General features: G+C 39.9%; 2 protein-coding genes across 5 annotated transcripts in view; one reads left to right on the top strand and one right to left on the bottom strand.

The window, feature by feature from the left end:
* Positions 1-240: 240 nt before the first annotated feature.
* Positions 241-9,872, bottom strand: unc45b (unc-45 myosin chaperone B). Its single transcript, XM_061671746.1, has 22 exons — positions 9,739-9,872; positions 8,712-8,813; positions 7,371-7,576; positions 6,796-6,957; positions 6,470-6,506; positions 6,192-6,367; positions 5,845-5,934; positions 5,533-5,700; positions 5,250-5,415; positions 4,914-5,084; positions 4,640-4,811; positions 4,232-4,532; positions 3,981-4,075; positions 3,427-3,568; positions 3,194-3,334; positions 2,988-3,115; positions 2,025-2,091; positions 1,821-1,934; positions 1,626-1,741; positions 1,428-1,545; positions 1,168-1,323; positions 241-934 (listed from the first exon to the last, which is right to left on the bottom strand). Exons 4-22 carry the CDS (start codon positions 6,955-6,957, stop codon positions 662-664), a joined length of 2,793 nt encoding a protein of 930 aa, XP_061527730.1. The 5' UTR covers positions 7,371-7,576; positions 8,712-8,813; positions 9,739-9,872; the 3' UTR covers positions 241-661.
* The window catches only part of LOC133399833 (kinesin-like protein KIF2A), an 18,126-nt gene continuing 9,385 nt past the window's right edge, over positions 9,782-18,522 (top strand). Inside the window, exons 1-6 of one of the 4 annotated variants that reach the window (XM_061671751.1) lie at positions 9,782-10,015; positions 15,441-15,535; positions 15,810-15,926; positions 16,640-16,694; positions 17,181-17,297; positions 17,482-17,526. In XM_061671751.1, coding sequence (XP_061527735.1) covers positions 9,955-10,015; positions 15,441-15,535; positions 15,810-15,926; positions 16,640-16,694; positions 17,181-17,297; positions 17,482-17,526 — 490 coding nt within the window. In that variant the 5' untranslated portion in view covers positions 9,782-9,954. The remainder of the gene's footprint in view (positions 10,016-15,440; positions 15,536-15,809; positions 15,927-16,639; positions 16,695-17,180; positions 17,298-17,481; positions 17,527-18,522) is intronic. The other 3 variants (XM_061671749.1, XM_061671753.1, XM_061671750.1) reach the window with 3 other exon arrangements.

Below are 18,522 nucleotides of genomic sequence, written 5' to 3'. Positions count from 1 at the left end.
GACAGGAAGGACAATTCTCTTCTATTGGTTTGGTCTCCATTTGCTTGTGACGTAAGCATGAACACAAAACAAGTGTGCAGAAATAAGTGCCTGCAGTTTCAACCACTTTGCACTGTTGTGTACCTTGAGGTTAGTCATCATGACTGTCCCAAATAGTAGGAATAAAGAAACACGTAGAAATGGGCTTCCAGAATACAAATTAAAACTCTTCTTTTTTTAATTTTTTTAAAAAATCTTTGGTATGCACGAACCTTAAAATTGTCACATGTAGTCGTAGTTTTGTCACATAAGCAAACGGGTAATGGGATTGAACATGATGTAATCCCGTTAAAACAGATTATTCTCAAACAAGAGATTCTTTGTTGATGGAACTCACACATTCACAATGCAAAACAAGTTCAAATCTATATCCTGAATTTCTCCATGACCCAAAAGAACCAAATGTAAAATAAAAATAAAAAGTCAGGTGTTAGTATTATTTTGCAGGTGAAAAATGTTTGAATGTCTTGTACCCTCTGTGTCCTCGTATTAAAATTAGAATAATATATTTTTAGCCAGCTCAATCATCCAGTCATTTCTTCAATGTGGAAAAATATATTGAAAACAAATAACAAATGACAAAAGGAAGAATGTCTATTGCTGTTGTGTTCATGGGCGAAGTTTAAGAAGGGGTGGAGAAGGGTTTGATGAGACCCAGATCCATAGCTTTGACCAGACATGACCGTGCCGCGTCGATGACGTCCTGCCTCTTGGGGTTGTCCTTTGCCTTGCCAATCACTGACATGATTTCCAGCAGCTCACTCTCGATGAGTTTCTTAGCCAGCTCACAGTCGTCCGAGTTGAACATGTTGAACACGGTCACAAGGCCGCGGTGCTGGATCATTGGGTTGCTGTGTAGACACAACCTCTGGAGGATCTCCAGCCACTGGACGGTCTGTTGAGAGATGTCACTTGTTTAGTGTTACTGCAGCAATTGTGTGGTTATGTAAAACCAGTGGTGGACCGTCTCTCCGTCGGTATTAAGAGGTGGATTAAGTCGGATGAGTCCCCACTGAACGCCCAGGCACCAAATGCACGGCTTGCCACTGTGTACTTAAGCGAGGGAAACTACAATTATATGTCCTCTGAGGTTTTTTTTGTGCATCCTCATTTTGTCGGGATACGTACCACAAGAGTCATCTTAGTGCAGAGCTTCTTCTGAGCACCAGTAAGCATAGCCAGTGCTCCAGCTGCAGCAATCTGAAGCTTGTCATCATCTTCCCCACAAAGTAGTACCAGCAGCTTCAGCTTATCGTTACCGTCCGCCAGGTAGCGCTCTTGCACCTACAGTATAAAGAGTTGCTTCATGTTGCTAAACTCGAAACATCTTGTACTTGAAAATGTGACATTAACCACTCTGGGTTGATATTATCTACTCGTGTTCTTACATCTTTACATGTCACAAGGTTGCAGATGCATTCAGTGGCAGCTTGTCTGATCTGCTCGTGTTCTTCAAACATATAGCTTTCAATATCAGGTAGCGCATTCTCTTTCACGATCTTTATCCTGCCAAAGCCATATAGCAAAGGTATGTTATTTGGTCAAATGTCTAACAAAATCACACAAGGAAAGAAATGCAGCAATACCTTAGTTTTTCACTGAAACCGGCAAAGTTGGTGAGGCCTCGCAGAGCTTCGAAATTTTGCATTCCATCTCTGTCTGTGTGAAGGAGGTTGACTAAAGGCCTCACCACCTCATACACCTTAGGAAACAAAAAGGAAGACAAGTTAAGATTATATTAAATGCCCAGAAAATAGTCGTTGCCTCAGTCTTTTTCTTACTCTTTCACCGGGAAAGGCGATTTCTGGGTTCGAAATGGATGCAATTTTGGCAAGCGCGTGAGCGGCCTTCACTTTTCCGGGCTCTGTCCCTTCCAGAGCCAGAGGGATCAAAGCCTGAGGGCAGGAAAAACAATAATTGCGTTTTTCAGTAGCATGAGCACATTGCTGCATTTTCTATGTTGATTCCCCAAAGATTTGACTCACCTTTCCTCCCCCTTGGGCAACAATAGTACCACGATCTTTGGGATCCTCCGACAATGCCAAGAAAACCCTAAAGAGGAGAGACAGTAAAATAACAAGAAACCATGAAACCTATAGAGGAAAAAATTACTTCATTCAATGCTTAAAATAAAGACTGAGTCGTGGACTCTATATAGAATGACAGCAATGGTGTGTTAGGATTAGTTATATCCGCATACAAAGTGTACACAGAGCTGTTTATTTAACTTAACCTCTATTCTTTTTAAATTATTCTGGACTCTCCAGGGCAGGGAACCATGAAACTGGTTTGCTCATTATGTTTGATGTGTTGTCAGCAGAGGTCGGTAGAGAGGCCACAAATTGCACACAAGTTAAGAGTACTGAAGTAGAATAATGTGACTTAAGTAAAAGTAAAAAGTAGACTGGAAACATTTACTTGAGTAAGTATTCTGTGGGGGGGAAAAAACTCAAAGTACTGAGTAACGTGTGAGTAACTTTTTAATCAAAGCATGAACATCAACTGGACCCAAATATAAAAAGAGAATGTGCAAATTCAGACATCGCCCAACAATATCACTTCGAGTGAAACAATAATACATCTTTATAAAGCAACATAAATGAAGGCAAAATCTGCCATAAGAAATTGTTTTAAAGTAACTTTCTTTGTTTATACTCCCAAAATAGCACAATAAGATGACCAGGCAGAGATTACATGGATGTTCTTTTCTCTGTTTCTACCAGTTTTCACCCCAAAAAATTTGCTTCTGTGTGAGGCTGTGGTGGCGTTCTGTGCTTTCATGTGACTGCCTGGCTACTGTGACAATCACAAATTCTCCCAGAAATTACTTCAGTAAATGTAACAGAATACATGTATCGCTTAGTTTACAGCCACACAATCTCTCAGTCGTACTAATTCAGTTTAGTAATGCACAGTAGTATTGCGAGTATTCTTTTCAGGTTTAATACCTTGAGAGCATCTCCTTGGTCTCGTCCGTCAGGATGGAATTGTCTGCTTTGACCATTACAACAAGAGCAGATGTGACTCCAGCCTTGAGAAGCCTCTTCACTCTCTTCTCAATGAAATCCTTCTTATCCTGAAATCATGTTTGAGTCATAATGTAAGGAGCGTGTGCATTGGCAGTGTACATATTGTGCTCCACAGTTTGTTGTACCTTAGGGTGCTGCTCAGGCACGTGCTGTTTTGAAAACTTTGCCAACTGTACCAGCTCAGGGATGATCTCTTTCTTATCATAGGTGTTGGTGCAGTTGACCAAGGTGCAGGCCACGGCATATATGATGGTCTTATCTTTAGACTGAATTTTTGTATTTAAAAAAAAAAAGGAGTTATTTCTAATGTCAACCCATATGAGCATTATAATCTAGATTTCATTTGTCAATTTTCAACCTTGGCCAGTTCAAACATGGCTTTCAATGCTTGCTCATCCTCAACAAAGTCATCTTTGACATCAGCATCATTAGTTAGGTAAGCCAAACCCTCGATAGCCCATTTCCTTGTTTTGGAATCGATTTGGGGATTGCAAAGCCACCTAGAAGAGGCAACAAAGACAAGTTACTTTTTTATATAGACTGTCTGATGCTTTGTTTAAACTGTTGGGAAAAAAGCAGATTGTCAACAACAGGCACACTACCTGGTCAAAAGTAGTGAGGCACACCTATTAATTGACCCCTAAATTCTGTCTGAATTTAAATTTCACCTTTTGGTCAATTCTACGCTTCAAATTTTGTGGGAGGTTTGAAGACCCACTGCACAGTCGCTTCCATTTGTGTTTATGTGTTTATAACACATAAAGTAGGGGAAATGTGTTATAAACAGGTGTCCTAATACTTTTGTGCATGAAATAATAGAAATATTATGTATGAAATGGATTAAAAAGTAAATTTTGCAGATTTGTATGGGAAGTGAATTCACTTTCAGTACGTTGATGTGTGAAATCTCACTTTCTGCACTGCTTGGCTAACTTCTCAGTGGAGCCCTCAGCAAATTGTCTTAAACTGTAGTCATCACCTCCTGCTGACCCCAGCTTGCAGAGACCCTGTCAAGGTAGTGGCAATTAGTATAAATATATTTCACACGCAAAAAAAATCTAGATGAATTTTTCTGCTTAATAGTACATCATTGCTGTTGTGTTCATCACTGTGTTCCTCTCCAGTGAGTGCAGTTTTCTACTCTCAATCCAAAGTATACTCACCACCAGCGAGCGCATTTTAATCTTCTCATTTTTGGTCTTCTTATAGATGTCCTTAAGCAGTGACACGCCATTGGTAATGATGAAGCTGGCGCGGCTCATCTTTGTCGAGGCATGGATAAGCGCCTCCACTGCCACCATCTGGTCCACCTCACGTTCAGAGCCACACAGCGCCACCATCATCTCCATGATGCCTTGCCTTCCGACCAAGGCGTTCCCAACGTCAAACGGACCTTGCAGCAACCCTGAAATCACGTTGATGGCGTGTATCGTCTTGTCCATGTCGTTAGGGTCGATTTTGGCTCTGTGGAAAAGTGGAAAATGTCAGTAGATGCCAAAAAAAAAATATATATATATATATATATCAATTAGCTTGTCTCTGAATTGACGGGAGGGACTTAATGGACACACTTTATGTACTCATCGCAAATATCCCTGAAGTTGTTTCTCTCTGGGTCACACGTGAGGTCATCATAGAGCCGGTTGAGGAGAACGCTGGCAATCAGCTGTGTGTTCTCAGTCAAGGGTAACTGGTCGGGCAGTTCAGGAACCTGACCGCACACCTTGAGGATCTTCTTCAGACCTAAAAAAAAAATAAAAATAAAACAATGAAAAAGAAGTCTTTTGAATAAGCTCTGCCTGTTTTGTTTTTCTCAGAGTGGTAGTCAGAACTCTTCTGGCTCACCATGATCAACAGTGAAGAGGGCCCTTGAGTTGTCGGGCTCTTTCCTTCCTTTGCGAGGGACGTTCTTGCTCAGGAGGTTCAGCGCTTGGTCTCGGCCATGGCCAGACACCTTTTTACTGCCAACCATCTCCACCAAAGATAGGAGAATAGTCTTCAGGTCTTTAGAGGCATCTGTGAAGAACAGAAGATGGAATATTTTATGCAGACATCTACTGATAATCCAAAAGTAGATCTATTCATTCAAGATAGTGATTAAAGTGTGTTAGTGGTCATCAAGAACATCAACTTCTCTATACCCTTTTTTGCTAAAGATAATAGTTTACAATTAAGTCTCACCTAAAACCAAGGACTCTTCTTTCCCATATTCTCTTTTATCCTCGCCTGTGAGGGAGTCGTTGATGCATTGGAAGAGATTGCATGTTGCCAGTGCAATCTCCTCATTGTCGAGTGCCATAATACTGCACAATTTATCAATGCCAACCATGTGCATAATGGCCATTGTCTGTCAAGAGCAATGTGAAGAGAAATACACTTATTGAAATGTTCTTATTTCCAGACTGTCAACATAGGATGGGTGTGCACATTTACACAATCCTATTCATCTATATTTAATTTTCACCCGAGCTTTGTGTCCTGTGCACATTCCCGAAAGAGTACGAATAGCCGCGAGGATCATCTCTGGTTTTCCCGTCTCGATCATGTTGAGAAGCAGAGGGACGCCATTATTCTGGAAGATTCTCTCTGCTCCTGCATCCTCTCTGGATAGTACAATCAGGTTGTTGGCAGCCTTTCCATTAAAAAAAAATCATATATACAGTACTGTAAATGCAATGTGTTGTGATCTAAAATGAACAGATTCTCATGTTCATCCACTAAAAGGAATAGGTTATTATGAATTGTATTTTCAGGTGACACTAAAAAAAGAATCCACCTTTTCCTTCTTGTCCTTTTCCATTTCTTCTTCAAGGAGAATATCGAACATGTTCTGTACCCTTGAATCTGTGGAAAACGTTGTTTTGAGCTGTGAATAAAAACACAGATAGAAATTCATCTCTGCTCACGTCTCATCAAATGATTGGACAAGGGATGTTGAAATTCTGAGGCATAACCTTTGTACTTTAGGTACACACGAACGAAAATGTAATTCCAAAAAGGCACCATCAAAATATTAAACAGTTTGCAGCTATATGATGTTTCTCTAAAGGTTTGTTTTTATTTATACTTGGACATGTGTTGTGATGACATTTTATGTGTGGGTCAGCTCGATTCAAAGCTGACCTTAGTCTGGATTTCAGCCCCGAGTCTGCGGAGAGTCTCCAGGAAGGTTTTGTTCTTTGGTTCAATGGTTGCACATCTTTGTACATCTTTGAAGGCCATATCCAGTTTTCCAAGCTTCTCCAGAGCTTGGCAGCGCCTGTACAAGGCTTTGATGTCAGCTGCATCAACATCAATAGCTGTAAAAGATGAACACAGGACAAAGTTTTGTCTTTGTGTTGCAGTTAAAAAAAAACTAATGGTAAATTATTTTTTACTGTACATTTGTTACTATTTGGTACCTTTAGATGCATCAGCAAATGCACTGGAATAGTTTTCCTGTGAAGAAGTTAAAACAATGGACTTAAAAAAAAAATGTTTTTTTTATTTACCGGCATTACCAGATAACTAGCAACCCTTTACTGCTCAGTGACTGTTTTGGTTTTTTTTTTTGGTTTTTTTTTGTCAATGTCTTTCTGTCTCCAAAGTGTTCTGTAAATTGACTGTCTGTTGTCGTACTAGAGCGGCTCCAACTACCGGAGACAAATTCCTTGTGTGTTTTTGGACATACTTGGCAAATAAAGATGATTCTGATGACGGAGATGCAAAGTTTTAGTAAGTTTCTTACCTGTTTTAGATAGCACGCAGATCTGTTTCTGTAAATAACAGCCAACACCTTCTTGTCCTGACACACATTGATTGCTTTGGTGTAACACTCGATAGCCTTGTCAATATCTCCTGCTTGGAAATGGTTGTTTCCCTCATCTTTTAACTGGATTGGGTCTCCCATCTATTTAAAAAAAAGTTTTAGTCACAAGACAAAACAATCATTATCTTATCAAAGCACAAGCGATACATAATTTCATACAAGAATATATTAATTCAATATTTTTTTTTTTTAACGTATCGATTCTCACCATTGTTTGTAAAAGTGTCCTGCTGACCCGAGTCTTTGGTAGCAAATGGCTAAGCACATCTTATGCACATGCTATCTGTAACTTTAAATGGCCTCCCCTCAGGCCTTTTTTGGAAATGGTGTCGTGAGCAGTGCAACAAATACTGCTTTCCTAATGGACAGCGATGCACACTCCCTGCACCCCCGATGTCATTCTATTGTGCATATGTCCCCCGACATGCTTGATTAGCCCCCACCCACAAAACAAACAAAAAAGACGAAAATAACGACAGGAAGTTATACATTACCTTGCTCCTCTTTAAATTCAATATTTCTTCCAATTGCCGTCCGTTCCCAGAACTTCAGAACTTCAGTCAGATGAGATTGACAGTGCTGTGTATTCCTAACCCCCTCCACCGAGACCCCCATTTATATTTGTCGTCACAATGAGGCGGGACAACTCAAGGTGGACCATTCATGACGGATGGGGGGGCACACTAAGACACAAGCTACCCTGAGGAAAGAAAACAAAAATACTTTACTTAAAGGGTTCTGTAAAACTAAGATTACTTGTGTTGCAGAAAATAATATTGTTGGGTCTTGAAAATACAGCAATTTTTTTGAGGAAAATGAAAATGATATGCATGCATATCTGCCAAAGGCAACCCTCTTTCAACTTTCCAAGATGGTCTCCTCCTGATAAGGTTTATTTCGGGCACAGACAGCTGAGAACTCAATAGCAAATGCCTGATGCGAGTGGCAGGAGGGGGTATCTGAGTGGGTGGACTGTGTGTGCGTGATGGGGGTTGGGGGTGTTGACAGCTGGAGGGCCCACAGAGTAACCTGGTAGGTTCTAGAAAAAGAAAGGATCTCGAGCCTCTGAGTGATGGTCGTAAGTGGAGTTAATCGACGTGTGTGACTGTTGATGTTTTTGTCTGCTACAGAATAAAATACACTTGATCTTAAAACACTTGTGCTGGGTGTGTGTCGTTGCACTTGTTTTCATAAATGTGGAAACATTTCAAAATGTCTTTTTCTTTTTTTTTTTACCGTTTCATGCTGCTTTCTCTAAAAGTTTTAGATCCCAGTGGGCAAATTGCCTTTTACCTCTGAAAAAGATTCCAGTGTGAACAATTGCGAGACTAGTGTCTTATGCAACCATCTTAACAATGCTTATGAACAGACTGCAACTGGTCCTTAATTCAAAATGAGTTTGCATTCTTTTTACTGTCAATATATGGTGTGTGTAGCACCCTTGGAAGTAAACACTGTGAGATAACTTATAGAAGTATGCATCTGAACACAAAAAAAATTGCTTATTAAATGGTTGTCCATCAAGAATTTGAATGTTCAAAGAACATGTCCAGAATATTTTCACTCAAAGTGATGGGTGGTTTGTGCTCTCAAAACAGCATTGTATTTAAGCTTGGCATTTTGGTCTATGGCACACTGTGGACTATAAAGGTTTAATACCATATGGTAGCAGTAGCCTGTTATACTAACAAATACAACAAGAACGTAAAAAAAACTTCACGAGTGACTGAGCTGTAACTGTAAATGAATTAATTCAAGCAATTACTCAAAAAAAAATATATATAAAAAATATTACTTAAATAAAAAATATCGAGTTTCACAAACAGATGACTTACGATGGTGAGATACGGGACAGCCAGTATTGTATTTTGAGGTTGACAGCATTTTGCGCCGCACTTCATCGTACCTTCGTTGGCCTGAAGAAATGAAGACTGCATCTACAAAAGATGAAGCAGAGTCACAAAAGTTAAAACGCGCATAGGATCTTTGTCCAAATTGTATTCATTTAAAACATTGTCACGAGTGTAATGATATAGCAATGTGTTTACTACCGTAGTTGTAGTTTGCAGTGGTGTACAACTGGTGTGTAGACGAGTATCATATTTTGAAGTGTTTCTAATATTCTGCTTACCTTCACTTTAATGTATTTTTTTCAAATTATTGTACTGATTAGAATCCTTCATGGGGAAATTCAACTTAAGAGTCTGCTATGTTATTTGTTATGCACACCACACACAGAGAACCCAATAACACACATGCAGACATGCAAGGAGCGATTTCAGAGTAAAAGGGGCGGCACGTCTTGAGTTATAGGGGTGAGGGGGGGTGTCTTGCTCAAGGGCACCTTGGCATTTGCAAAGAAGCAGATTAGCATACCTCCAACATGTAATTACATTGCACAGGTGTATATATTTTGCTTTATTTTTTATTATATTTGATATTTAAAGACGAGGACCTTTTGAGGTTTTCATCATAAACAATGTTTGTTAGTTATTACGATTTTAATCATGTTTAATGTTTGAATGATTGTATTTTTGAAACTAGCATTATTATTATTATTAAACATAATCGAAAACAAAACTGGACATACTAAACCATTTATGGATACAGCCCAATCACAAAATGAGGTAAATTCAGAAACAGAGGCGCAGTACATGATGACGGGTGGCTTTAAGGACACAATAAAAGCAAACTAGAATAAATTTAAAAAAAAACGGCGAGTGACGGTGGTCAACATTCGCAACTCGCTCTGTAAAAATGACGAATGTATCAAACTGATGAAACAGTCTATCACTGGCGTCATTTCACAAAGTACTGTCGCTGCTTTTAGAAGGGGGGGGGGGATCACATCACGCTACTGACCGTCGTCGTGCGGAGAGAAGTACGTAGCAACCGGGACCACGAATTGTTTGTTTACTTCCGGTTTGTGACAGGAAGTGGAGCCACGCTACACCGGAACTGGCCTGTGAGCTGGAGCAGGACTCCTCGCAATTCCCATCATTCGCCAAAGGGTTGGTTCTCCCAGCTCGCTTCCAACTCCATAGCCATTTACTTGTTAACCTGCACAGGGAATGTAGAATGGCCGTGGCGTTCGGGAAGCTCGTCGTCGGCGTCTTTGTGGAAATAAAGCGTAGTGATGGTAAGTTTGAGGCGAGCTGCTCTTCTTCGTGTTCGTCTTCGTCGCAGTGTCGAGCCCAAGTTGTGTGGGGAGCTTTGTTGAGAGGTGGTGCTGTTGAATGCAGCGATGTTTTATTTTCTGATGGACATCGTCGAACCGAAGCTAAATGACAACGTGACTGAATATATCATGTTTCTTTCCGTCCAAGATGAATTCCTTCGTGATTTTAATTCATTGTGTGATGATGATGATGATGATCAGCCGGCGTCCTCATTTTGCGACAAATCTCAACAAACACGTCAATTGAAGGATTACAGCATGATTTGAATATTAGCCACCGTAGACGTGCGTTTTAACGAGTTTTATTCAAATAGTCTTACTTTTCCAACCTAATTGGGAAGTTCTTCATTGCGCACCATTAACTGCCGGGGATTAGCTTAATGGCTAATGCTAACGTTACCAGCTTTATACTGCAGATGAGAAACAGGATGTCGTTAATGTGTCAGCTTGTCGGGTGTGTTTACCCGTTGAACGCGCCTCTTTGCAAATGTTTTTGGGTTTTTTTCCTATTCGGTTTTCTTGGCTCAAGTGATAATGGCGGGAGCTTGACCTTGTAAATGGCAGTTGCTATGGAAACTATGATGTCCACAACATCAAGCGATATAACGTTGGTATTAAAGTCATACAGTACTCTAAAAATCGTGGTCAGTTTACTATTATGCTTTGTTTATATATTCCTACCTAAACCTTTCATGCTACACTAGATTTTCTGCTTATTTGCTAAAAAAAAAAAAAAAAAAAAACAGGGACCGTACGGCCAGGGCGCCATAGACAGTATGGCTCAAAAGAGCATTTTATCCAGCTCACTATGCAATTCTCAACAAATAAAAATTTCAACTGTTATTAAAGCCCCAAAACATTGAAGTTTCATGATATATTATAATAAACATGTATTGGATTATTTGCTCTCAGAGGACTGCGTGATACTTTCAGTGCTTAAAATCATCCCTTTGGATATTTTGGGAAAGTTTTGAGAAGCAGAACAGTATTATTGTATTTGCTTTTATTTAAAACACTTAAATAGGTTTTAGCACAATGAGCTTGTAATTCGACAGGTGGCCCGGATGTGTTGGCGCTGATTTGTTCAATTATCCTAAAACATCTTAAATTGTGTGTGTATATAATACACACTGTTCCTCCCGATCGGGCTTTACAGGGGTCAAATGTAAAGACAGTAGTGCGTAGGCCCAGAGAGGAAAGCGTTTGTTTCTGCGCAGTTCTCAACTGGCTGGTTTTTGCATCCAGAGCAGGGATTTCCCTCTCGGCGGGAGGCGATGGTGAGACTCCTGCAGATTCAGGCCACCAATCCCATCTGTTGTGGCCAGCATCCTTAATTCTGACAATATCTATGCTTTCTTTATTACATATTTCTTCTTGAGAACAATATATCTTATAATAACGTACAAACCAAACATGTTGCTGATAATATGGCACCTACTATGTATTCACCATGTTGACTTTTTTTTTTATGATCGATTGACATTTGAACTGTTTCTGATGCTTTAGAGCCTTTTGTTTGTTCCTCTGGTTGATCAGCGCTCGATGCACCCGCGACTTTGAGCCCCTTCAGCCACTGCGAAGGAAGCATCAGCTTGGCTTTAGTATAAAAGTGGGACACAGTAGACACAATGGGTTCTTTCAAATGAACTGCTATGACAGAGCCCAGTGTGATTTAGCAATGTCGCTCATAGCGGTATAAATGAAAAAAGTACAGTAGTGGTGTTCTTAAGATTCATATATAATGTTTTAGAATGTAGGGAGTTGGTTTCCTCTCTGCAGCAGCTTCCACTTTTGTGGGAAGATTTTATACAAGATTTTTTTGGAGTATGTCTGTCCACGAATCCCCAATATATTTGTGATGTCCGAGGTAACTGATGTTTGATCTGAGGGCCTGGCTGACAATCTCTGGTCTGGTTAATCCCAAACATGTTTGATGAGGTTGAGGTCAGGCCTAAAGTGGTTTTAAAATAAAATGCCCAGCGGTGTATTGTCTTTCTTTGCACTGTCATGCTGAAACAGAAAGAAAAGGGTATCGAATAATCCAAAGTGTCTTGGTAAGATGAATCATTAAGATTCAGGTGAGCAGAGGCAGACCAGTAGTAAATGGTCTGTGGACTGTTGGCATGTTCTCCCTGTGCTGCATAGGTTTCTGTGGGTACTCCTAGCTTCCTCCCACATTTCTAAAACATGCATGGCAGACTAATTAATGTGTCTAATTTGCACCATAGATGTGAATGAGTCCCAATGGGTTTTTTGTGTGTGTGTGTGTGTGTGTATATATGTGCCCTGAGATTTACTGGCGCCCAGAGTCTGTTGGGATAGACGCCAGCTGACCTGTGACCCTGAACATGATAAGCAGTGCAAAATGAATGGGTGGATGGGGCAACTCTGGGTTGAGACCATCCCCTGCTTAATTACGAGCTTTGTCACAATATGTAAATAGTGTGTGATCCTACTCAGAGGACAAGCAAAATATGAGCCGGTTTATCATCTGAAACTCACCAGTGCAATTTGAGGTGTGAACACAGGTTCTGTTGAGTGCCTAATCTTCATTTAGACGCAACTAGTGATATAGATAATTGGTTGCTTGGTTAATTGAGTAATGGGCAGTCCGTCACTTGTATGGTATTTATTGTTGATGGTGTCTTTTAGACAAAATAAAGTGCACTCAATGGGTGGGAAGACCTTTCCTGCATTCATCATCAAGGTGACACCGTGACAAATGGCACGGTGGTGAACAGTATTAGCTATTGTGACCTATATTTGCATGTAGGTAAACGCCTGCAGAGGATTTTGGTGAAGAAACAGTCCCCTTCCCCGATCATGAAGTCCTTCTTGGGATGGCCGACCTTTAAAAGAATGCAGTCAGTGGAATTCCATATACTTTCAGAATGCATGTCGAAGTTCATTGACAGCAGTACTTGTTAGTTCCACATATGGAAAAGTTAACTTTCAATGAGAGTTGAATAGAGAAGAGACATTTAGCCTGAGTCAAACTCCCGGTTCGCGGGCCACATCCCACCCGGTACACAATTACATCTGGCCCTCGTAACCATCTGATAAATAGTGTGGGTCGGCCGACGCGGCGAGCTTGAGCGAATAAAGGCCGCCTCTGCTGCAATCACAATTTTTGTGATTACATGTGCCATGTGATGCGACAATGACACACAAACTACAAATCTCTTAATGCAGCGCAACAGCTGCCGTACTGAACAGTAGGCTACCCACAGACATTCCGTAGCTCCGACGACTCGCTGCTTGAGCGCTGTGTATCTTCGGGGTTGTTTGTTTCATTTTCAAATAAACCAGGAACAAAACGACACCTTAACTCTATTGTTCTTCTAGCACGACTCCCGTACACACCCGTCGACCAACAACAGTAACACTTCCTGTTCTGGTCTCGCGCCCTAAGCCTTCTGAGTAATGTAGTATCAAGATATTTACCAACACAGTACATATATGTGTGAGCAGCTGTACTCTGATGATTATTTTTAAAAAAACATCACATAGGAGTCGCCTCACTGAAGAACACCTGCAGTCGCTCCATCCTGAGAATTCAACAAAAGCTGCCAAATATCCAACTCTGACAAAAGGAAAATGAAACTTTTTATTCATTGTTAAAAGGACCTCGAAAGTTTGTATTCATTTAACCTTTAATTGAAAGCCAAAAATATATATTTCTTTTCAGATTGTTTTTGCGGCATGTTTGTATGTAGAGTTGGTATAATTTTGAGATATTTTATATGCAGAGCAAACTATTTTCAGTTGATTTATTTTGGAATAATATTGTATCCTGTCTGTTTAGATTCGCATTTCTGTCTTTTCAATAAATGGCTATTGTGTTGGGCCTGCATCCGAAAAGTGTGCATTGAGTTTTGCCCCTCTGCAATTGAGTTTGGCACCCTGGTTTAACCAGTTGAGTAGCTATTGTACAGTATACAGTCACTAATACATCAGGTACACCTAGCTCAAGCCCTTCTTTTTTATTTTTATTTTTATTTGAAAGAGGATTTAGGGCGTACTCACAATGAAAGTCCTCTTAAGGTGTGCCATCACTTTCTCATAAATTCAGCATTACTGCAATTGTTTGTGGATTAATGCACTTCTATGTTGCAAGTATGTGGTTATTAATAAATGGCAAGAGCACTCACATTAATCATGACACATGCATTATGCACAGGTGAGCAAGCGTGGCGTGGGGACTTAATTATTTTTTTAATTTTTGGCTGAATTATTTGTAGTAGTTCTGTTTATTTGCATTGTGCAAGGTGGGCTGTTATGAATATCTGGAAAGTGGCGTGATTGCATTAATTATGGTAGTTTTTGATGTCGTGTGTAATAACCTGCAGCCTGAGTTATAGTTGGGGTTCTCTTGAGTAAGGCTGAGTTCCCAATAAAAAAAGATTTTTCATTATTAAATAACAATACCAATACAGAATTTGCAGGTGAGGTGTGGATATTGTGTTTTCTTTACTTGGATTACACTGTAGTATCTGTGTCTGTGAATGTGTGGCTTTAAAAGGCAGGACCTGGCCTGCTATGTGAGTGACGTGTGTATCAGCAAATGAGAGTGTGTAGTTGGATGCCTGCAAAGGATCGAGGTAGAGATTTTTCTTGGACTTTTTTTTTTTTTTTTTGTAATTAGAGTTAATTCTTATAGCCCCACATCAGAGTGCTCACACTCATCAAATGTGCCGAACTTTAGGCATTAAGTGGGCTCAGCACAGTTCGACTGTAATTTGTGGTGCTGTTGAACGCTTGTGTTATGTTGAGAGATATTATGCTGTCAGAAGTATATAGAGTAGTGTATACTTGTATTCTCAGCTGGGGCAGTTGTGTTTATCTCTTATCAGTGGTTCTCTATCAAGCGATGAGCTAAACCCAAAGTCAGAATCTGAGTGTTCAAAGACTCTACCATATAATTTAATTCAGAATAATTTATAGTTTAGTTCACGGTAATATTAAAATATGATGTTTTTTTTAGCTTTGATTTTTTTCACATTATTATACATACCTGTATATATGTAATGCGCACTACAACCAAATTATTTTAATGGTTGAGTTGACCAGTTGTATGTACCCATGCAATTCACTCGTGTTTCATTTATTATTGATACTTCGTCACACTTTTATAGTGACTAATCTTATCAGTTATTCTGCCACATGTTCAGAAATGACATCCACCTAAATGTATGAAGTCATACAAATGTAAATGTGCAAATGCAAGGAGACATTTATATTGACATATGACTATTTACTATACGCGTTTATGCACAAACTTGATCACATTTGGTGAAGTTGTTATTAAAGCACTTGATTTGGAAGTATTTTTTAACTTCTGTTCATTAGTGCTTTTATCTGATGTTTATGTCTAATTCTTGGACAGGACGCATACATGAGGCGATGGTGACATCTCTGAACGAGGACAATGAGAGCGTCACGGTGGAGTGGGAGGAGAAAGGAGACACAAAAGGGAAAGAGGTAAACCACCTTTTATTACTGCTCAAAGGCACCAGCAGTGACACGGGCCTTCTTTTTGCGCTGAATGAATAATTCATGAGACGACGTCAAGAGTTTTGATGATTACACAACCAATGCAGAAGACACACTTATCGTAGAGCCAAGCTTTGGCGTGCTAGTTATGGTTGTCTGACACGATGTGGAACATTGCTGTATTTTATGATTTTAGGATTATTATTTTTTTAACTAATGTGTTGTCAAAATATCTCAATAGTTGTCCTTTGTTTCCTGGCAGATTGATTTGGAGAGTATATTTTCACTTAACCCCGATATGTGTCCAGATGAAGAAATTGTCCGGAGTCCAGAGACTCCCCCTCCTACTACAGGTGTAAAGGTCAATAAAATAGCAAAGGTGAGAGTAGGTGTACGAAAGGTTGGTATTGCTTTGCCCTGCATATACATTTATATAAAAACATTTGGGAGCCTAATGGCAGAATCATACTCTCCTTGTATTAGTTACTGCAGTTGTGTCCTAGTTTGAAAGGGTTTTAATTATTGAGAGGTTGGCTCTAGGTATTCAAAAGTAAAACTGATTTTTTTATTATGTATTTTTTTTATAGTTGGTCAGGATGTATTTATCATGCGTTGTTGTTGCGTCGATAGTGGACCAGTTGGAAAGTATTGTGTGTTAGATCACATTTCTGTTATTGTTGTAAATGTTTTTACTCACAAATTACAGCAAAGCTTCAATGAAACCCCATGATTTAGCATCATCCGCATCTTGTATGTTTGCTTTCATGTACATCTTGTTTTATATCCTGATTTGTCCATTTAATTTACACACAAAAGATGGACAGCTTGAGAAAGCATTTAGTTAAATTGACAAAGTCACAAAGTCAAAGGCTGAAATGTGATTAAAAGAGACATGCGCTCTAATCAGCACTAATCTTGTCTCACAGGCTTTAACAATTTAACTATGTACATAGTTAAGGTAGTAAACTAGGAATAGAGAAGAGGATGAAAATGAGATGAAATCTAATGTATTGTCCCCCCCAATGTAGATTAGACATTAAAAAATGTGATATCTCACGAGCAGGTTTTTATTTTTGTTGTTGTTTTTGGCAGAACCGTGGGACGATAGCACCTTCAAAGATTGACACTCCATCCAGGGACAGTAGAGGTTTGTTTCAGAGGGTGCTTAGGGTACACACTATTAAGGCTTCTACATGAAATTATGACAAACTAAAACAGCTTTATTTGTAGTTTGAGTTGATCATTTGTGGGTTTTTTTTTTGCTAATCTTAAAACAAAGTAACAATCTAATAAGACCCCTCATGTAGGTACAGCTATTTGTTGTTGTCCTTCTAGAATGTACGTTATGAACTAAATTTAAAAAAGAACACATATGTTTCTCAGGGCATTGAATCGATCACAACTGAACTGTTATGTTTGTTTTAGAAGATGTTTCATTGGTAATTTGGTATCATTCTTTATGGAAATGCAAAAGAAAAAAGAATGATACCATACGTGGTTTCTGAGTTGGAGCATAAATAGAGTCCAATTAAAATGGGGGGAAAAAACAGCAAAAACATACATTTTCTTGTTGGCTGAAGAAATAAAAACAAGGCCTACATCTATATTTGTTGCTTGTTTTGCGGCTTTGCAGTGATTCTGACTCAGGCCCGACCCCATCAGTCTCAACACGCTGAATCGGCAGCACTGCCCCCTCCATCACAGCAGGCTCTGCCTCCCCACGCTCCCACACAGCAACAGCTGCAGAATGGTAAAGTTGAAGTTCTGACCTTACTACTACATTGTGTGGCTTGCGGGTGTTAAGTTATTTCGTCCTCTGACTGTTTTTTCGTCCTCTGACTATTCACTTACGCTTTTAACCTGACCAGTGTTTTTATCGGAGAAAAGTGGCCCTCTTTGATGCTGTTTATGTTTGTCGACCACGTTCATTCCAGAGTCTTTACATCAGCCGCTTACCAGAAAGGAGATTGGACAACTTTGTATGTATAACCCGCTTAGTGCCCTCAGTGCTTTTGGTTATTGTAATAGAGTTCCCAATAGAATCTGACAGTCCTTTTGCCTTTAAAGTACATTTGTGTACGTACACCCAGAATGTCTGCCAGGTACTATTCAGAGCTGTGATGTCACTGTTGTGTTGGTGATGTAGCCCAGATAAAACCACCCTGCAGAGAGGATTGTGGGTGTCAAGCCAGGCAGTTAAAATAAGTGTGTTGCAGCTTCGCTGCGCCGTCTTTTTGGCTCCCATTGATAAAGCCTCTGGCACAAAATGTTACTCCTCTAGGCACATAAGGAGGAAAAAAAAAAAAGCTTTTTCTTCAGTTCGGTGTTCACTAATGAGCCTTTGGGAAAGCTTTCTCTTCAGCCTGCTGCTGCCTCACCGACAGCCTCTGTTTAGCTCACAAGGGATGGTGCTGCTTTCCCGTTTTACTGCTTTGTCTTGGTACTGACCTAGCTCATTAATTCCTCCTAGATTAGAGGAGATTATTCATCCCTCTGCTCTGATAGTCTGTGTTCTTTGGAACTGGAGATAGCAGGAGGCCAGGATTGTATTAGCAGTGCTTTCTTTGGAAAGGCAAGGTGGTGCTTTGCAGCATAACCAGGACCATCGCTTCTTTTTTCACCTCTTCAAGTTGTCAGGACGGGTCGTTACTAGCACTGTAACTACTCATGCATTGTTTTGTAACCTTGACTCACACTAATATGTTGGTGTGTTGTGCAAGGAGATTTGGGTTTAGAGAAAGAAACACTTTTGAATTGAATTTGAGAACACTTGCGAAGCTTTTCCGGAGTCCGTGTCAGACCAGGAAAATGTACAATGAATTGAAATTATGGAATAAGACAGATATGGAGGTGTTGACATCACATAACAGTACAGTGATCCAAACCAAACTCAATGTAATATAGCAATATAGTTCTGGTGCAGGCGGCACGGTGACTGACTGGTTAGAGCGTCTGCTTCACAGTTCTGAGGACCG

The sequence above is a fragment of the Phycodurus eques genome, chromosome 3 (assembly GCF_024500275.1).
Source record: "Phycodurus eques isolate BA_2022a chromosome 3, UOR_Pequ_1.1, whole genome shotgun sequence".
NCBI lineage: Eukaryota > Metazoa > Chordata > Actinopteri > Syngnathiformes > Syngnathidae > Phycodurus > Phycodurus eques.
The sequence above is the reverse complement of the archived record's forward strand: the minus strand, read 5'-3'. Positions and strand labels throughout refer to the sequence as shown.